The 16,452-nt window shown below is 47.8% G+C and overlaps 6 protein-coding genes across 6 annotated transcripts; 4 read left to right on the top strand and 2 right to left on the bottom strand.

Moving 5' to 3' along the window:
• Positions 1-1,471: 1,471 nt before the first annotated feature.
• LTR64_000001 (uncharacterized protein) lies at positions 1,472-2,879 on the top strand (the record flags this gene model as incomplete). Its single annotated transcript, XM_064894388.1, has 2 exons — positions 1,472-1,548; positions 1,595-2,879. 2 exons carry the CDS (start codon positions 1,472-1,474, stop codon positions 2,877-2,879), a joined length of 1,362 nt encoding a protein of 453 aa, XP_064757075.1.
• A 3,976-nt stretch (positions 2,880-6,855) lies between these two features.
• On the top strand, positions 6,856-7,083 carry LTR64_000002 (uncharacterized protein; the record flags this gene model as incomplete). Its single annotated transcript, XM_064894389.1, has 1 exon — positions 6,856-7,083. The coding sequence occupies one exon, from the start codon at positions 6,856-6,858 to the stop codon at positions 7,081-7,083; it is 228 nt and encodes a 75-aa protein (XP_064757076.1).
• Positions 7,084-7,415: 332 nt separating this feature from the next.
• LTR64_000003 (uncharacterized protein) lies at positions 7,416-7,841 on the top strand (the record flags this gene model as incomplete). Its single annotated transcript, XM_064894390.1, has 1 exon — positions 7,416-7,841. One exon carries the CDS (start codon positions 7,416-7,418, stop codon positions 7,839-7,841), a length of 426 nt encoding a protein of 141 aa, XP_064757077.1.
• A 2,205-nt stretch (positions 7,842-10,046) lies between these two features.
• LTR64_000004 (uncharacterized protein) lies at positions 10,047-12,277 on the bottom strand (the record flags this gene model as incomplete). The annotated part of the gene is made up of 2 exons (XM_064894391.1): positions 10,047-11,114; positions 11,159-12,277. 2 exons carry the CDS (start codon positions 12,275-12,277, stop codon positions 10,047-10,049), a joined length of 2,187 nt encoding a protein of 728 aa, XP_064757078.1.
• Positions 12,278-12,967: 690 nt separating this feature from the next.
• Positions 12,968-14,149, bottom strand: LTR64_000005 (uncharacterized protein; the record flags this gene model as incomplete). Its single annotated transcript, XM_064894392.1, has 2 exons — positions 12,968-14,046; positions 14,092-14,149. 2 exons carry the CDS (start codon positions 14,147-14,149, stop codon positions 12,968-12,970), a joined length of 1,137 nt encoding a protein of 378 aa, XP_064757079.1.
• Positions 14,150-15,280: 1,131 nt separating this feature from the next.
• On the top strand, positions 15,281-16,048 carry LTR64_000006 (uncharacterized protein; the record flags this gene model as incomplete). The annotated part of the gene is made up of 1 exon (XM_064894393.1): positions 15,281-16,048. The coding sequence occupies one exon, from the start codon at positions 15,281-15,283 to the stop codon at positions 16,046-16,048; it is 768 nt and encodes a 255-aa protein (XP_064757080.1).
• Positions 16,049-16,452: the final 404 nt, after the last annotated feature.

The raw sequence follows: 16,452 nt of genomic DNA on the forward strand, positions 1-16,452 counted from the left end.
GCCCTAAGCCCTAAGCCCTAAGCCCTAAGCCCTAAGCCCTAAGCCATAACCTTAGCGACATCGCCACGAACTACGACGAGAACAATCCTATCACGATCAGGTCAATATGACGGAAGAGAAATAGAGGAAGACAATAGCATCCTGTTTATTGCACAGCACAGCATGTGGCGAGAAGCCTGGGTCAAGAAAGAGTTATGCTAATGGCTAGGTCTTGCCTGAGTCTGAATGAGCATCGACAGGTGAGAGATCTACCTGCTCGGCTGGACTGGCATGAGAACGATAGCACTTCATGTGCCACCTGATTCATTGCCAGAACAAAAAGAGAACAACAAGGATGTGTTTCTGGCCGGGTTTAACAATAAAGCAGAACAGTCGCAACGTCCCGAGCTGGAGACGACGAAAGCTAAGACAATCAGTGGAAGAGTATAAGATCGAGACATATAACGAGATCGCAGTGTCACCATGACTCGTGGCTGTTGGTAATGAGTACAGACTTGAGATGTTGTCTCTGTAGCCTTCATAAGCAGGCTGTCGGAAGAAGCTACGAAGACAAAAGATCAGAATCAGGTTCCAATTGATACAACTTTTCCTGAACGACCCTTCGCATGTGCCTCTGCCTCCTCTTCTTCCTAACTGATCGATCTGCTCTTGCTTTTCATCTAGCGCCTCGTGCCAGGACCACTGCACGATGGATGCCACTAAATTGGCGCAACTGCGCCTAACACGAACTGTCCATATGCTGTTGACACAAACCTTTGGATCAGCACCATAATTGTTGTCATTTGAGCACTGTGTGGGATTCTCAGATGTCCTCATGCTTCTTGTGATTTCAGAAGTCGTCTATGGTTATGACTACGCCACACATGGTACTGGAGTGCTTCTTTACTACTCGCCTGGGTTGATTAGGGTTTAAATAACGCGGGACATCTCGCTGTAGCGTTGTGGACATATTGTCTGTTCAATCTTCATCGCCGTGTTAAAAGCCGGCTGCTGCGCCAGGAAGAAAGGTCATTTTCTGGTCGCAGTGGCTATAGACTGCGGTTGTCACAGTTTCGCAGGTGAATGTGTTGCGCTGGATGCGTCGCGTATGACGAACGCATGATGACGAAAGACTACTTATCGGAAGATCAGACCATCCGTACCAAGCATCAGTAAGCATTTTAGCGTGCTCTATCCGACCTCGGTCACCGCTTGAGTCACAGACGTTTGCATTCCAGGAAAAAAGGCTCTGTTGAATATTTCCCTCATGTCAGAATCACGGGAACTGCGCCACTCTTTTGCAAGGCCGCGCAGGACAATACGTTTCTGCGGGGCAAACATGATGTATCTTCCATCCCACCACACGTCATACGAACCTTAAGACGCGTCGCTATTTCTCCATAAAGACTATTACTACACGGCACGACTGCCTCCTGTCAACCAAGCGCCTGTTTGTTCTACTCTACCTCACTCGAAGACCGCAAAGTCGAAGATGTCTGGCCTCTCCGATGTTGGCGTGCAGCAGCATGGTGACAAACATGAGATCCCAACACATCTACACGTTCACAAGTACGAAAACGACAGCAATCCATAATCCCTGCTGACCAGTTCTCAGAACAGGAGCATGGCTACCTGCAGACCACCGAACCCACAAAGCATGGCTAGGCCATCAGATCGAGCAAGCACAAAAGAACAAAAAGCCACTAATTCCAGTCTTGCAAGAGTTCAAGGAGTTCATTGAGTCGGACCCTCGTGTCTACATGTATTTCACCGCCATGTTCGACGAGGTTCCCTACAAGCATGTTTACAGAAGAGATCCGACTGGACACAAACAGATTCGCGACTACAATCATATGCTGGAAGTTCTCAATCACGTCTTTGGCTCGGCTCCAGTCTGGACTGACGCAGCACAGCAAGTTGGTATGGTTGGTGTGCCAATGTGTGCAATCCTCGACTATCCCATGTCTACTCCCTCCGGTCATGCCGCCTTCCTCGATCCTGAAGTCAACAAAGTGTTGAAGAGAGTGCTCAATGAATGGGGCAAGTTTCTATTGGCTTCTGAATCTGCGGGTGTGTTGCATGAAAGTAAGACTGGCTGGTTGGGCGAGCATGGCAAGAATGATATGATGTCGGTTGCAAATGCCCCATACAAGACTGAGCACAAATTCGACGACTTCTTCGTCTGCGACACATCACAGAAGCATTACGGATACAAGTCTTGGGATGACTTCTTCACGAGGCAATTCAAGCCAGAAGTCAGACCATTGGCTAGTCCAGATGATGACAATGTCATTGCCAATGCGTGTGAGAGCAAGACCTTTGCTGTGCAGCATGATACCAAGATAAGAGACAAGTTCTGGATCAAAGGTCAGCCATACAGCATTCGTGACATGCTTGCAAATGACTCTCTGTCCGATCAGTTTGCTGGTGGCACTGTCTATCAAGCTTTTCTGTCTGCACTTTCTTACCACAGATGGCATGCACCAGTCAGTGGCACGATCAAGAAGGCGTATGTAGTTGATGGTACATACTTCAGTGAACCACTCTTCGAAGGTCTAGGCGATCCAAACACGAAAGAAATTGATGCACATGGCATTTCTTCTGGACAAGGCTATCTAAGTCACCTTGCCACAAGAGCTGTCATCTTCATCGAGGCCGACAATGCTGCAATTGGTCTCATGGCATTCATTGGTATTGGCATGGACGAGGTATCTACATGCGAGATTACAGTCAAGGAAGGTCAGCATGTCAAGAAGGGGGACCAAACTGGCATGTTTCATTTTGGAGGATCGACTCATTGCTTGATCTTCAGGCCTGGTGTTAGGGTTGAAGGATTTCCTAAGCCTGGGCAGGACGCAAACGTGCCAGTCCGAAGTCAACTTGCTGTTGTGAAGTCATAGTTTTACCCAATTACTGTTTTTGGCGTACATGTATCCATGAATGCTGTGCGCCTCTAAATAATGATTGATCTGTATACGGATGATGATGCTATCTATCTAATTTGGATATCTATCGCGCCTTGAATTGGTTAAGGTCCTTCATATAAAGTATGTATGAAGTACCAGAGAAGGCTGAACGCTGAACACTGAACGGTCAGCCTGTAGCTCGATCATCCTCTTGTTCTTTCGTAATCACTTCTTCTTTGCCGCCTCATCAGTCTCTGGTATACAGCATTCTGGTGGTGTGTCTCATAGATGTCTCACTTGCTTTTGCACCCTTGACAGACTGCGAAAGGCTTCATTCCACAGATATCAGCACAAACAGCAAGCCCTTACTCAATTACGAGTGCAAGATTTGACGATTCGTGACACCTACCGCTACTGCGAGTTTCTGTCCCACTGCTCCAATAACTAGTCGAACTCATAGTGCAAAGATCAGACTCGTCGACTCTGTTGCCATCCCAGAATTCCACACAGCGCATCTAAGATCGAATCGTTGCCTTCTTTATCTCCACAATCGAACTGCGCCTGCTTGACAACTCGTACACCGACTTCGGGGATGATAAGCTAGGCGCAGGCTCAATATCTCCCAAGGTCGACAAGGAATCACTACTTTCCAACCAAGTTCAGCTGACATCTTTCCTGTGTGCTCAACCTATTCCTTAGTGTTCGCCGCTAGAATCCCAGAACGATGAGTCTTCTCGACGTCGAAACAATGTTGAAATGGTGGACTTGTAGCCTGCTTTGTACCATAGGCTGTCTCTGTCGCGATACTCGAACATTCATCTGAAAGTTTTTGCGATGAGTGAGAGGGCGTGACTCTCTCTTAGCAAGCCGTGAACTCAGTCTGGTTGCTTCTACAACCATCTTGAACGGCTGTAACAATCTGCTTAAGGCGACTTCTGCTGTACATTGTTTGCCGTCTGGAGAGCAGTGCCCTTATTCAGCCATTTGACCTTCGTTATCACCACCATCCTCGCATCGTGATGCATTTGCGTTGCACGCATCGCTCCATCTGCTTTAGTCAACATACTCCGAAGAGGATTTGGAGGGGACGGCGCAAAACAGATAGTCAAGCACTGTACATGATTGAAGCATTTAACAACTCTGGAGAAGCATGATATACATTTCAATCAAAGCGACGCGTTAGGAAAATACTAACGCTTGACTTGTTTCGAGGTTCATTGTCCCTGAATGCGGAAAACTGCACGATCGACGCTCTGGATTTTGAGTATCTGTACCATTGCCTGTGCTTATCCAAAGGCTTTTGCTCCTGGGTACCGATACATGTTGATGTCGGGATTGGTGGATATGCTGGCCTGATACTGAAGACGCTTTTCCGGAAGCTGGGAAAAGTTCATGTCTTCAGCTTCCCGTGCCCTGAAGCAAGGTAGAAAAGGGTTCGCGTTCTTCGAATCGATGAGCTTAGCTTCAGCTGTAAAGGTGAGCATAACAGAGTTCCTGTTTACATTTGTTTTCACTCGTCATTTTCGAGAGGTCTGCGGCTTTGAGCCTGGGAAGTGATCATGTATATTGAGTCCCGGAGTCAGAAGGTGGCATCTGGCAGGCCTGCCTTTCGCGATCATGTTGTCCCTACCAGGCAAGAACCTTACGTAGCTAGATTTGCGCAAACAGACCAGCTTGTTCTCTTTCTTCAGCTGCCTAGTGGTTGTGAACAGAAGTTTAGAGCCGTTGAGTACCTCCTCCTTGTCGTCTAACCAGCAATTTAGCTCAAATACAGGAGCTCGACTTTGTCACATTCGACAGATCATGATGCTCCAGATAATCTGGACAATTTTTACGATCGGCACAACGGACCATCTCTCCTTCGTACCATTCAACGTCTTCATCGTGTATCCTGTTCCTGAAAAGGGTCGATTTCGCAAGAGTCCTTACCGATCACAATGTGTACTCAGTCGATACCTTGCACCTCATATAACCATCTTTTCCTGTGAATGGTGGGCTACTACCGGCGAGATCGCATGAACACAAAAATTCCTCAGGTGATGTCTGTTCCTCGTGGACACTATCATCCAACTGACTTTTGTCCCAGGTGGTAGTTGTCTCCGATCCGTGACACCTTTGAGTCATACATGATTCTTCTTGCCCTGGAGTCACAAATGACTCTTAAGTTCAGAAGAAGCAAGGTTGATCGTACTGTGTAAAGAAGAGAAGTTCAAGAGACTCACATCAGCTCAAAGACATAGTCACGCGGTCGGGTATATTGCCCTGGCGACACACAGCACGATTGTAGTTAGCTCATGCACAGATAATAATACACATATCCCGTCCACCAGCCTTCTCTGTCACGTATACCTGTAAATACCAAATCCACACCAAAGCTCGACCACAATTCAGTATCTTCGATCACCCTAGATACTGACATGTACGCGCTCAGCTGATCCGACAAGTACCAGAATTCAGACCGACGTATTAACGTCGTGGTTATACGGTATAGGTTTCGACCTAATCGGCAAGTCCACGTTCGTCAGTAATCGGATGCAGGTAGTGAGGTGTTCTATATGTCTGTATGGTTCTCTGCAAAGCACGAGCAGCTCACACTCATGTCGTGGGCGTCATTAGCCTCATGATTGTCGAGTTCGTCGAAATTGTCGCATGGAAAGCCTGGTAACTGATTGCGGATCGTTTCATCAAGGTGGGGAATAATTGCTTAGTGGTTCGGGCATCCAACTGTCCACGTGTCAGTTTACCAGGATCCTTACCATTTCCTTCAGGCTACTCCCGCAACGCAGCTGGATCTGCAAAGGTTCAGATGGAGCGGCAAGTAGATACTATAATGGTCACAAAGTAGCATTGGCTGCCCCTTAATGCCCGCTCATTGCGCTTGCCAACTTTTACTCTGATGGCGTGGTGATTCTTTCTGTCACATCTTCCAGTCCCCCATTACCGACAACATTCGTGCTGCCGTGTAACATGCATGATTGAACACCGTAGGCAAGATATCCCACACCGTCGCCATAGGAGTCTTCACTCGCGAAAAAAAGAGCTCAAATTCTGGGTCGCCCCCAATCGAGTCTAATGGGGTCGACTACGATGAGGGCTCAATATCAGACAACGCTGATCAACTTCAGCGTCATCTTGCAAACAGACAGATCCAGCTCATTGAAATTGGAGGTTCTATCGGAACAGCGCTCTTCGTTAGCATAGGTACCGGACTCTATCGTGGAGGTCCTGCTAACCCGTTGCTCGCATTCACTATCCAAAGCTGCGTCCTCGCAATGGTCAATAACTGCATTGCAGAGATGAGCACTGCATATCCAGTCACTGGTGGCTTCATACGCCTGGCAGGTCATTGGGTAGATGATGCGCTTGGATTTATGGTTGGCTGGAACTTCTTGTGCGCAGCATCCAGGCTATGCTCTAAGACCATTGCAACTAACGCGTCTAGTTTCTATGAAGCTCTACTCATTCCATTTGAGATCTCTGCCTTCACACTCGTCTGCTCATTCTGGAGTCCTCGAGTTTCCGAGCCCGGACCCATCGCTGGCATCGTTCTTGGTTGTGTCATCTGCTATGCGTGAGCCATGTTCATCTCCTTCGCGTCAAGCTTCGAGACCATTCATATGAATATCAACGCTAATTCCTCGTGCAGTATGATAAATGTGCTTGCTGTCAAAGCGTATGACGAAGCCGAATTCTGGCTTTCTGGAGGCAAAGTCATCCTCATATTTTCCTGTTCTTCTTCACTTTCATCGCCATGGTTGGTGGTAATCCACGGGGCGACGCGTACGGCTTTCATAATTTCATGCATGGCGATGCCTTCCAGGTATATATTGGTACTGGCGATCTGGGACGTTTCCAAGGATTCCTGGCTGCTCTGACATCTGCTTTGTTCACTGTCGTGGGGCCTGAGTAGATCTCAATCGTCCCTGCTGAGACGATCCGCCCTAGGACCTGCATCAAAGCAGCGTTCAAAATGGTCTATCTACGATTTGGCATCTTCTTTATTGGTGGGGCCCTGGCGGTGGGCATCGTGTGCAACTCTCGAGACACAAGACTTGGAGAAGTCGTCTTAGGCGGGAACAGCGGCTCAGCTGCGGCGTCACCATACGTTATCGCTATGGAGAATCTCGGCATTGAAGTCTTCCCTCATATCGTCAACGCGTTAGTCATGCCACAATACCTCTACTTGAATGATGGCTAACTGAAAGACAGACTCATGCTGACATCAATATTTTCAGCTGGCAATACCTACACATATTGCGCAGTACGAAACCTATATGGCCTTTCACTCGAAGGACGAGCACAGCGATCCCTCAGAAAGTGCACCAAAAATGGCGTGCCGATTTACTGCTTCTTAGTGGTGATGATTTTCCCTATGCTCGCTTTTTTATCAGTTTCAAGCAATTCATCTGTTGCTGTCACCTGGTTCGCCAGTCTTGTAACCGCTGGAGGTACGTCTATATTCAAATTACCTTATTGTACCCTCAACATCACTAACGTACAAACTGTGTGGGACTGATCGACTACCTCGTCATGTGTATCATATACATCTTCTTCTATCGAGCGTGCAAAGCGCAAGGTCTAGATCGTAGTACGCTTCCTTATACTGGATGGCTTCAGCCCTACTGCGCCTATATTGCAGCTACCTGGTTGTTCGTTGTTACTTATATTTACGGGTACACCAGCTATATGCCGTGGTCACAGTCCAGTTTCTTCCCGAACTACACAATGCAACTCTTCATACCACCGTTGTACATTATGTGGAAGCTGGTGAGGAAAACAAAGGTGGTGAAACCACATGAAGCAGACCTTGTTTGGAAGAGACCGGGCATTGATGCATATGAGGAGACCTTCATTGACCCTCCCACAGGATTCTGGAAGGAGATGGGCCAACTTATTGGTATCGGACGGCGTAAAGGTGGTGGTGATCAGCGACGTAAGAGCAGTGCTGTCGCTTGATTGATGTCTATCGATTGTCGACTTGTTCATCAGCTGGTGGCAATTCTCTCACATATGTAGTACGAGACGCGATGCCTAATTCCTAACACTATATGATCTCTGCCTTGGGTTGGGCATGATCACAAGAATCGCACGAATAAGAGAGAGGACCACGACACCGATCATTCGGATCTGTCAGTCCATCACGAGTATACACTAGCTCACGGAATGTCCGGATTTCCATCTCGAGTCGGCTGCACATTCTGTATCGTGGTCAAGACATACACTGGCACCATGTTCAGCATGAGCAGTCATAATAAGCTTCGAGCCTGGCCACGCCTTATGCCTGTCTTATATTCTGGAGGACAGCCGACATCACAGCGGCTGTGAACAGTCGCGCACGTATACTCAGCCTGTCTCGAATCGCAAGTTCATGCTCACATGCAAGCAAAATGTGTGATCTTCTTTAACTCTTGCTACACTAGGATCTCTCATTCACTCATGTTGCGTTTATCGAGCATGTAGTAGTTCTCCAGCGAAGCATGATGCAGACTACGTTTCTCATCATCTTGTTGTGGGAAGTCGCACGGCTTTAATTATCCGACATACCATCATCTGCTATTTACAGCATTATTTGCCTAGAGCTGTACACGAAGTACGTATAATCCACTTCCAACAGAATCTTAGGATCGAAGGAATGAATTCTGTGAAATCACGATTCAACGACTTTTCCCAAGGTATCTTTCTCCTATATCTCCTCGATCTCCTCGTTTCTTCTATATCCTCATTCTGCCCATCATCTTGTCTGCTCGTTTTCTTTCCCCTAGTCCACGACTTGAACTGATTCGCCAATTGAAGACATTGCCACATACGCCAGGCTAACAGGCTACATGCTGTCACATATTCTCAAATCCTCTGTACCAAGCGCTACATAACATACATTATCAATCACATCATCTAGGCTGATGGTCATATGACCAAACTCAACGGTCACATACTCTAGGTTAATGATCACATGTTTCCTCACTATTCAAGTCAGTGGTCACATACTCTAAGCTATGAACCACTCAAACAAAGCCGATCGTCCCACTCACCCATGCGCACGCCTTGATTGTCGCTATGTGAGCTTGTCATATGTTCCGTGAACGAAGACTTCGATATTACTCGTTCACTCACTAATTTTGTAGTTGGTAAGTGTGACCAGACACATGAAGATTTGCAGTGAGGTCAGATTACCACTACCATAGTACAAGACATCCTCGAAAAAATTGTCTTGAATGTTTTCATAGCTGTTAGCAAGCATGCTTAGATGTTCTTCACGATGAGCAGGCAGTCTTGTGGGTGCGACATGGTACGCTGAAAAGGGGCTTTGAGAGTTGTCAAGAGTCTATATTCAGTAGCATTACTACACAGACTCACTTCTCGAACAACTGTAGTAGCCACTACTCAATCTCAATCCTCCTCAACCACTTGAGCTCAAATTTCTAACCATCCTTCGATTCCTATTCTACCTCGTGCCCTGCCAATGATAATCGGACCTTATCTGGCCGCCAAAACCTCCCATCCGCAACAACTCCTGCTTCACGGGCAGAAACACCATGAGGCATCTCCCCAGCATCCTCAAGCATATCCAAGCATACCCAAGCATACCCAAGCAAAAATCGAAACAATCTCTTGTCGAGATTCTGTTTGACATGCTTCACCCACTTGACTACAGCAACACTGTACATCCGCGTCATTTCCGAACATCTCACCTTCACAAGATCACTAGGTATGCTATCCTGTACATGACCACATATCAGCTCTAACTTCATTTTTTCTCTTCCTCTTAATTGCTAGAACATTCTAAATAGCTCCGATAGCGCGATCAGCATCTACTTACCTAACTTCACCAGGACCGCTTGCAGATTGGCATCCCACTTGTCTGTGCTGAATGTTAGTGTGAGAAACAGGACGAAAGATCTGTGACAGTGAGAGTAAGAGCAACCAAAGTAATAATTGAAAGACAAGCAAGTGGAAAGCAAGAGCAGCTAGAGGGTAGTCACAGAGTTGTCAGAGAGTTGTTAGAGAGTAGCGGGAGAGAAATCAGAGAAACGACTGAAAAGTAGATGACTAAGAGGCGAGAGTAGTTAAAAAAGTGGCCAAAGAATGAGCAAGCAAGGAGTAAGTTTAGACATAGGATAGTGTCAGTGCTTTTGCTCTAGGCAAGCGTTGAGAGCATATCGATCAATCGTCCTCGGCAATGATCGAATTAGAGACACTGTCCTGCTTGATGCGTAGGACAGTTCTGATATGATCAATCCCAAGCCCAACGTTCTTTCTGTTCGATAGCAATCTTGCCGTCTTGACAATGTTCTTGATCTCTCTTCCATTCAGTCTCATTCCAGCTAACTCGTCAAGATGGACAGCAGTGACAGTGCTCTTATGCTGAAGCTCGATATTTGGACGCACAAAGGTCTCCCAGATAGCTCTTCGGGAAGCCTGATCCAAGGCAGGATAGTTGATAGTCAAATGAATGCGCGACTGGAAAGCACTGTCGAACGATGAAACACGATTGGTAGTCAAGAACATCAGTCCCTTGAAGTACTCCAGCAGTCGGAGAAAGACACTCACAAGCTTATTGCGGTGGATGTCAGAAAGTGTTCTTTCTTCCAAGAAGACGTCACACTCGTCCAGTAGAAGAACGGCACCCCACTTGGCACAGATCTCAAGGACTTTCTCGAGGTTCTCTTCAACTTCAGCTGCATCACTTCCGAGCTCACCAGCACTCATAGCGTACAAAGGGCACCGCATCTGTTCACTGACTGCTTCTGCTGTCAAAGTCTTTCCAACTCCGGGTTCACCACTTAGGAGGGTGATGAAACCCTGACCTTTGCCAGCCATGATGTCATCAAAGTTGTCCTTGTGTGAAAGCTGACTTTCGGCAAAGGACAGGATCAGCTCCTTGTAGTCAAAGGGCAGGACAAGCTTCTCGAAGGCGTCGTGGCTCCACTGCACTTCGATAACGCGCGCAGCCTCGAAGGTTGCCCATTGCTTGGAGGTCAGGTTGTATCCAGTCACGAAAGGACTGCAGTAGCAGTACTCTTCCTCTTTCAGGGTAAGGCGACCAGGTTTGACCTCCTCTTGACGACCATAGTTCTCCTCTTCATCGTAGACATTCTGATAGTAATCATAATCATCGTCAGCCTTCTCCTTCTCCTTGATGTCGCTGTCTAACGGTCGCAACCGCGGCTTCTTATCGGGATCTTGTTCGTGGAAGAGCTTGGCGTCTATGACGACGCGACCATTCTCAATCTGATTTGGTTAGTAGCGAACAGTTACAAAGAGTGTCCACTTACATGACGCTTTCGTGGCTGTAACCAAGCACGGGGAATATGTGGAAGATACAGCCCCGAATACCCTGTGTAGTGCACTCCAATCAGCTTCTCAAAAGACCTTCCGCGCGCTGTGAGCTTGCGGCGGACGTCTTCAATCTTTGAGACGAATGAGGTAGGTATAGGATTCAGCTCTGCGATTTCGGTATGACCACCATACTGATCAATCTCCAGGCGATCTGTGCCATAACCAAGAAGGGAGCCATTGTAATCAATATATTCACAGTCAACAATGAACGTGGTTGAGCGCAAATTCTTTCGATACCAGCACCTTCGTGCCATATACAGCCGTTCTCCTGATTCTGTGTGCGCGTAGACTTCTGTGTCAGGTGGAAAGAGTGCCCATAAGTAGTCGTAAGAAATGACTCCCTGCTTGATCATGTCGTCCTTGGCTTCGAGGTGCGGTTTGATCTCAGGTGCAATGACTTTGTGCAAGAGCTCGATATGTTCCTTAGCCAACTCATCCTTGATATCTTCCAGCAACTCTTGAAACTTATCCCAGCGATAGTAGAACTCGTGGTATGGAGGTCGTAGGGTCAATCTCCTGATATTGGTGTAGACACCTCGATAGCCTTCGAAAACCTTTGTCAGAAAGTCACGGACATGGGGACTTTGTATCTTGACTGAGTGAAGGAGCACGTTTCCACCGTCTGCATCACGCTCGTGTCGAACAACAAGGGCATATTTTTTGTATTTCTCATCATCATCTTCAGGCAGGTCACCTTCCAGCTCTTCCCAATCATGATATCTTTCCTTCCGATAAAGCTCCTTTGCAGTCTTGTCCATACCAGGCTCGACTGTGGGCTCGACTACAGGCTCTTCGGCTGTTTCGTCGGATTTGCTGTCCACGACTTCCTTTTCTCCAACTACAGCAGAATCAGGTGTGTCGTCTGCAACTTCGTCGGTGGACGTCTTGCTCACATCCATTCTCATAGCCGTCACAGCATCGGTCAATCTCCGCATTTCAGTAGCTAGGTCGCATTGTGCAATCCTAAAGTCCTGGGCCTGGGGTATGTTCTCTGCTGCATCTGAGAAAGAGTCATGCTCGGCGGCTTCTTCGGCAGAATTCGACGGGTGTTTCATGTTGAGTGTGTGAAAGAGTGCAAAAGTCGTGCTGCAACGCTGTATGAGCTTGCAGCTCGACCAGACGAGGTGAAGTCGAGGGTATATATTCCCATGCCCACTTCCAGGCTGCAATACGCAGCGGTGAGAGCCATGCTAGCATAAGAGTCATGCATTGTTAGACCAGAACAAGGCTAGAGAGCACTTTGACCATTGGCTATTCAGTCGAAGCTTACTGTTACACGGACTGCTACGAGCTGAAAGACAACAGTGGGTTTGCAGGAACTTTCGTCGGCACGCGCAGCAGCATACATGCTCGTCGGACAACATGTGCTGCTGTATGTCGATTTTAAGCACTGATAGTCGGCAACCTTGTTTCATCGTTCTCTCCTGCTGCCTTCAAACTGAAGGGAGCCTGAAGGTTAACCAATTAGCTCCTGCCGCATCCTTTCAGCTGCGGAGGCTGAATTGCACTCACATGTGCATCCTGCTCACAAGCATTCATGTCCTCTGAGCTTGCGCTCGCCGCTTTTGACACCTTGACGACGCACAAGCTAGATCAACAAGGGTATACCCGACTATGTTTCGTCAAGACGTTTCGTGAAGAACGATATGGGTAGTAGTCAATGCTCATACATGACTGTGAATCTCTAGTTTTTGAAAGGTGTCCGCTAGCTAATGTGTACAGCAATAACATACTTTTGACTCTTGTCATGTACTCGTTGTGATCGGAGCTGCTACAACCTCCATCATCTTCTTTACTGGCACTGTCGTCACATCCTGTGTCACTGTGCCAGCTTCTTCATTCGACATGAAAGTCAGCATGTCTAGTAACCGACAAGAGTACGCCCATTCGTTGTCATACCAAGCGATGATTTTGAAGAATCGATCGTTAAGCTGCTTCGAAGCTTTCACATCGATCACCGCGCTCGAGCTGTGACCCAAAAAATCGGAACTAACCAGCTCTTCCTGCTCAACACTCAGTACGCCTGCAAGATCTGATCGAGCAGCTTCAGTGAAAGCATCCATGATTTCGGTAAGTGACGTCGCCTTCTCCGTTGCTACTGTGAGGTCAACCATCGACACGTTGGTAGTAGGTACTCTGACTGATATGCCAGTCACCTTCCCCTCGAGTTCAGGTAATACTGCACTGATTGCTGCTGCTGCTCCTGTCGATGTTGGAATGATGTTGCCCATAATTGACCGACCAGCACGACGATCCTTCTTGCTATATCCATCTAGCACATGTTGGGATTGAGTGGATGCATGGACAGTGGTCATCAATGCTTGTGACACACCAAAGCTGTCGTTCAGCACTTTCATGATTGGTGCCAAGCAATTTGTGGTACAGCTTGCGTTCGAGTATACAACTGACGAAGTGCGATCAGAGTATCGCGATGTGTTGACTTTGTACACGAAAGTCGGCGCATCGGGTGATGGTGCCGATATCAGGACCTTCTTGGCTCCGCCGTGATTGACATGTGCAGACGCAAGTGTTGTACTTCTAAACTTGCCTGTACACTCTGCGACATACTCAACTCCCAGTGCACTCCATTCGATTTTCTCGATGTTGCGTTGAGAGATCAAAGCAATTTCACGGCCGTTAATTGACAGGTTGCCGCTTTGGGTTTCTTCTATTGTGATGGGTTCATGGACTATTCGAGACAAAGGTCCGTGTGTCGAGTCGTGGGTGAAGAGCAAGATCAAGTCTTCTATCGAAGCGCAAGTGTGGTTGATAGCTACCACCTCGACGTCCTCCCGAAGTAGCGAAGCCCGAAGCACCATTCGACCTTGATGCTGTCAGAAGTGGTTGATAGAAGGATAGCACAACTCACCTATTCTGCCGAATCCATTGATGCCGATACGACAAGGGCGTACAACGAGACCCGGCATGTTGCGGATGGAGTGACGCGAAAGGCGTTTAGATAGAACTGTATTGCGCGGTATTGAACCGGGTTTATTTGGGGCATACACCACTGGGATCTTTACTTGGAAGGCTGGAGTGTGGGTGAATAAACGTGCAATGTCAGCTGTCTAAACAACTTGACAAGTACCTTCTTTTTGTACCACTTCCTTCATTCCCATATCGGGACATCTCGGTCCTGCGTCCACAGCTACACGATCTCTATGATACAATACTCACACAGCCTCAACCTCGATGAGTGCTGCTAGCACGCAAGTTGTGGATGTAAATCGGGTCTGGTCGGAGTTCCAATAAGCCTTTCTGAAGAGTGCTGGCAGATGATTTCGCACAGATAATAGCCGCCGGTAGCGCATGGTCTGAACTGCGTAGCGGCTAAGCTCGATTGATCACCGTGAGGCTACCAGGCATTCACGAGAAAGGCTAGCTCAAGATGTGGACCGACGGCAGCATCCGATGACTTCGCACATGAGTACAATGACAACAAGAACATCTCGTTCATGCAGTGGAGCTAAAGGTTGCCTGGAGCCATGCTATACTTTCTGGGAAACTCCTCGTGTAAGCACTCGAACAAAGTTGCACCAGTTGGCACGAAGAACGTGTATCGACAATAGCCCTTTCAGCTACGCATATCTTGCAGTGTGCCCAAGCCTACCATCAACCTTCAAACCTAGGTTCCAACTGGACGGATCAGGTGATACTACTAGTGCTGTGTAGCACAGCTGAGTGTTTAATTTGGGTGTTTCCAGCCATCTTAATCCCATATGTCAACCAGTCAATCATCGACGAACCCTCATCATGGCCTGGGTTGCGCTGCTTAGTAGTTGCCTGCTCTATATCTGTTAGTGTCTTCTAGAAATTCTAGAAAGAGCAGAGGGCCACATCTTCGAAACGAGTTACTTGGTCTTTGTTCTTATCGAGCCAAGAACACATCCCTGCTCATCGGTCGACCTGCCCCAACCCAACGCAATAGCCCAAGTAGCCTATGACGTCGGACCTCAAGCTGTGCGACAAACAAGAAGTTTCAACATGTTTGTGGTTTCAGCCTAAGCTGGCATCAGAACATCTTTCACCCGAATTACAGGCCGACTGTAGAATCCATGATGGAAGCCATAAAATCCATGATACCTGGAGCTGGAGAAGGCGATGCTGCTGGCGTTGGAGATATCTCCAATCCTGATCAAATGAGTCGCGAAGACATGGTAAAGACAATCGAAAACCTCCAGAAGGCTCAAAAGGCTCAGTCAGTGGCAAATGACCTTAAATCCAAAGCTATGGCCATGACCAACTCCAAAGAACGTGAAAGGATGATTACTGAAGCATTTGACAAAGAGGTCGAAGCTCATGGCCATAGCAAGATGGCTAAACGACTGCAAAGTGGTACATGGCAAGGTCTCGGGTTCGGAGGTGGCATCGGCGCCGCTACCGGCATTGGGACTGGTGCCGTGCTCGGCACTGTGCTAGGAGCAGTTACGGCTGTGCCAACGACATTGTTGGGCGGTGCCATTGGAACAGGGGTAGGTGCTATTCGCGGTCCTTTCATCAAACTTGGTGGAAAGGAACAAAAGTTCGAGGATGCAGATCCTGAGAAAGTCGTTGATGCCATGCAGGAAGAGAGCAACAGCCAGTCTCGACAGCAACCGAATGGTGGCACAGACAAAGATGCTACCGGCAAGAACAACAGTGGAGCGGAGCAGAAGCAGCGAAAGAAGCCAAAGAAGCTAGAGATCAGGTCTCAACCAAAGATTCCTTCAGAATGCCAGAGCAATACTACAGGCCAGAACGTCGAGGCTGGAGTTGCCGACGAGTCAAAGCCGAAGAGGAAACCAAAGAAACTTGAGATCAGATCGGAAAGGAATGCCAAATCTTGAATTGTCAATGCCTGATCTATCTGCGACGGTCTCCGTCTAGAGGACCAGAAGCATGGATACTAACCACGTCCGACACAGAGACATGCTGTGTCAGAAGAGGCTAACGACGCTTCTGCAACCACGACAAAACCAGCTGCACATTGAACGAGAATGAAGCACCCGCTCGCTTCGACTAGCAGCCATCGCAGCGAATGTTCACATCGCTATACAATGTAATGCACTAAGTCGGCACTAGTGTATCTTCGAAGCACCAGGTTGTCTGTAAGCTCTAGAAACGCCAAGACATATGCCATCAGCTCTTGTGTGCCGTCAACGAGCAGCACGGTATTGGCGTCGAATGCGCGAAAAAGCTGCGTCGTACTCACCGTCTGCTCAGCAAATGATCAATGACTCCGATCCTGTTT

This window comes from Lithohypha guttulata, assembly GCF_036872675.1.
Source record: "Lithohypha guttulata strain CCFEE 5908 chromosome Unknown scaffold_1, whole genome shotgun sequence".
NCBI classification, from domain to species: domain Eukaryota; kingdom Fungi; phylum Ascomycota; class Eurotiomycetes; order Chaetothyriales; family Trichomeriaceae; genus Lithohypha; species Lithohypha guttulata.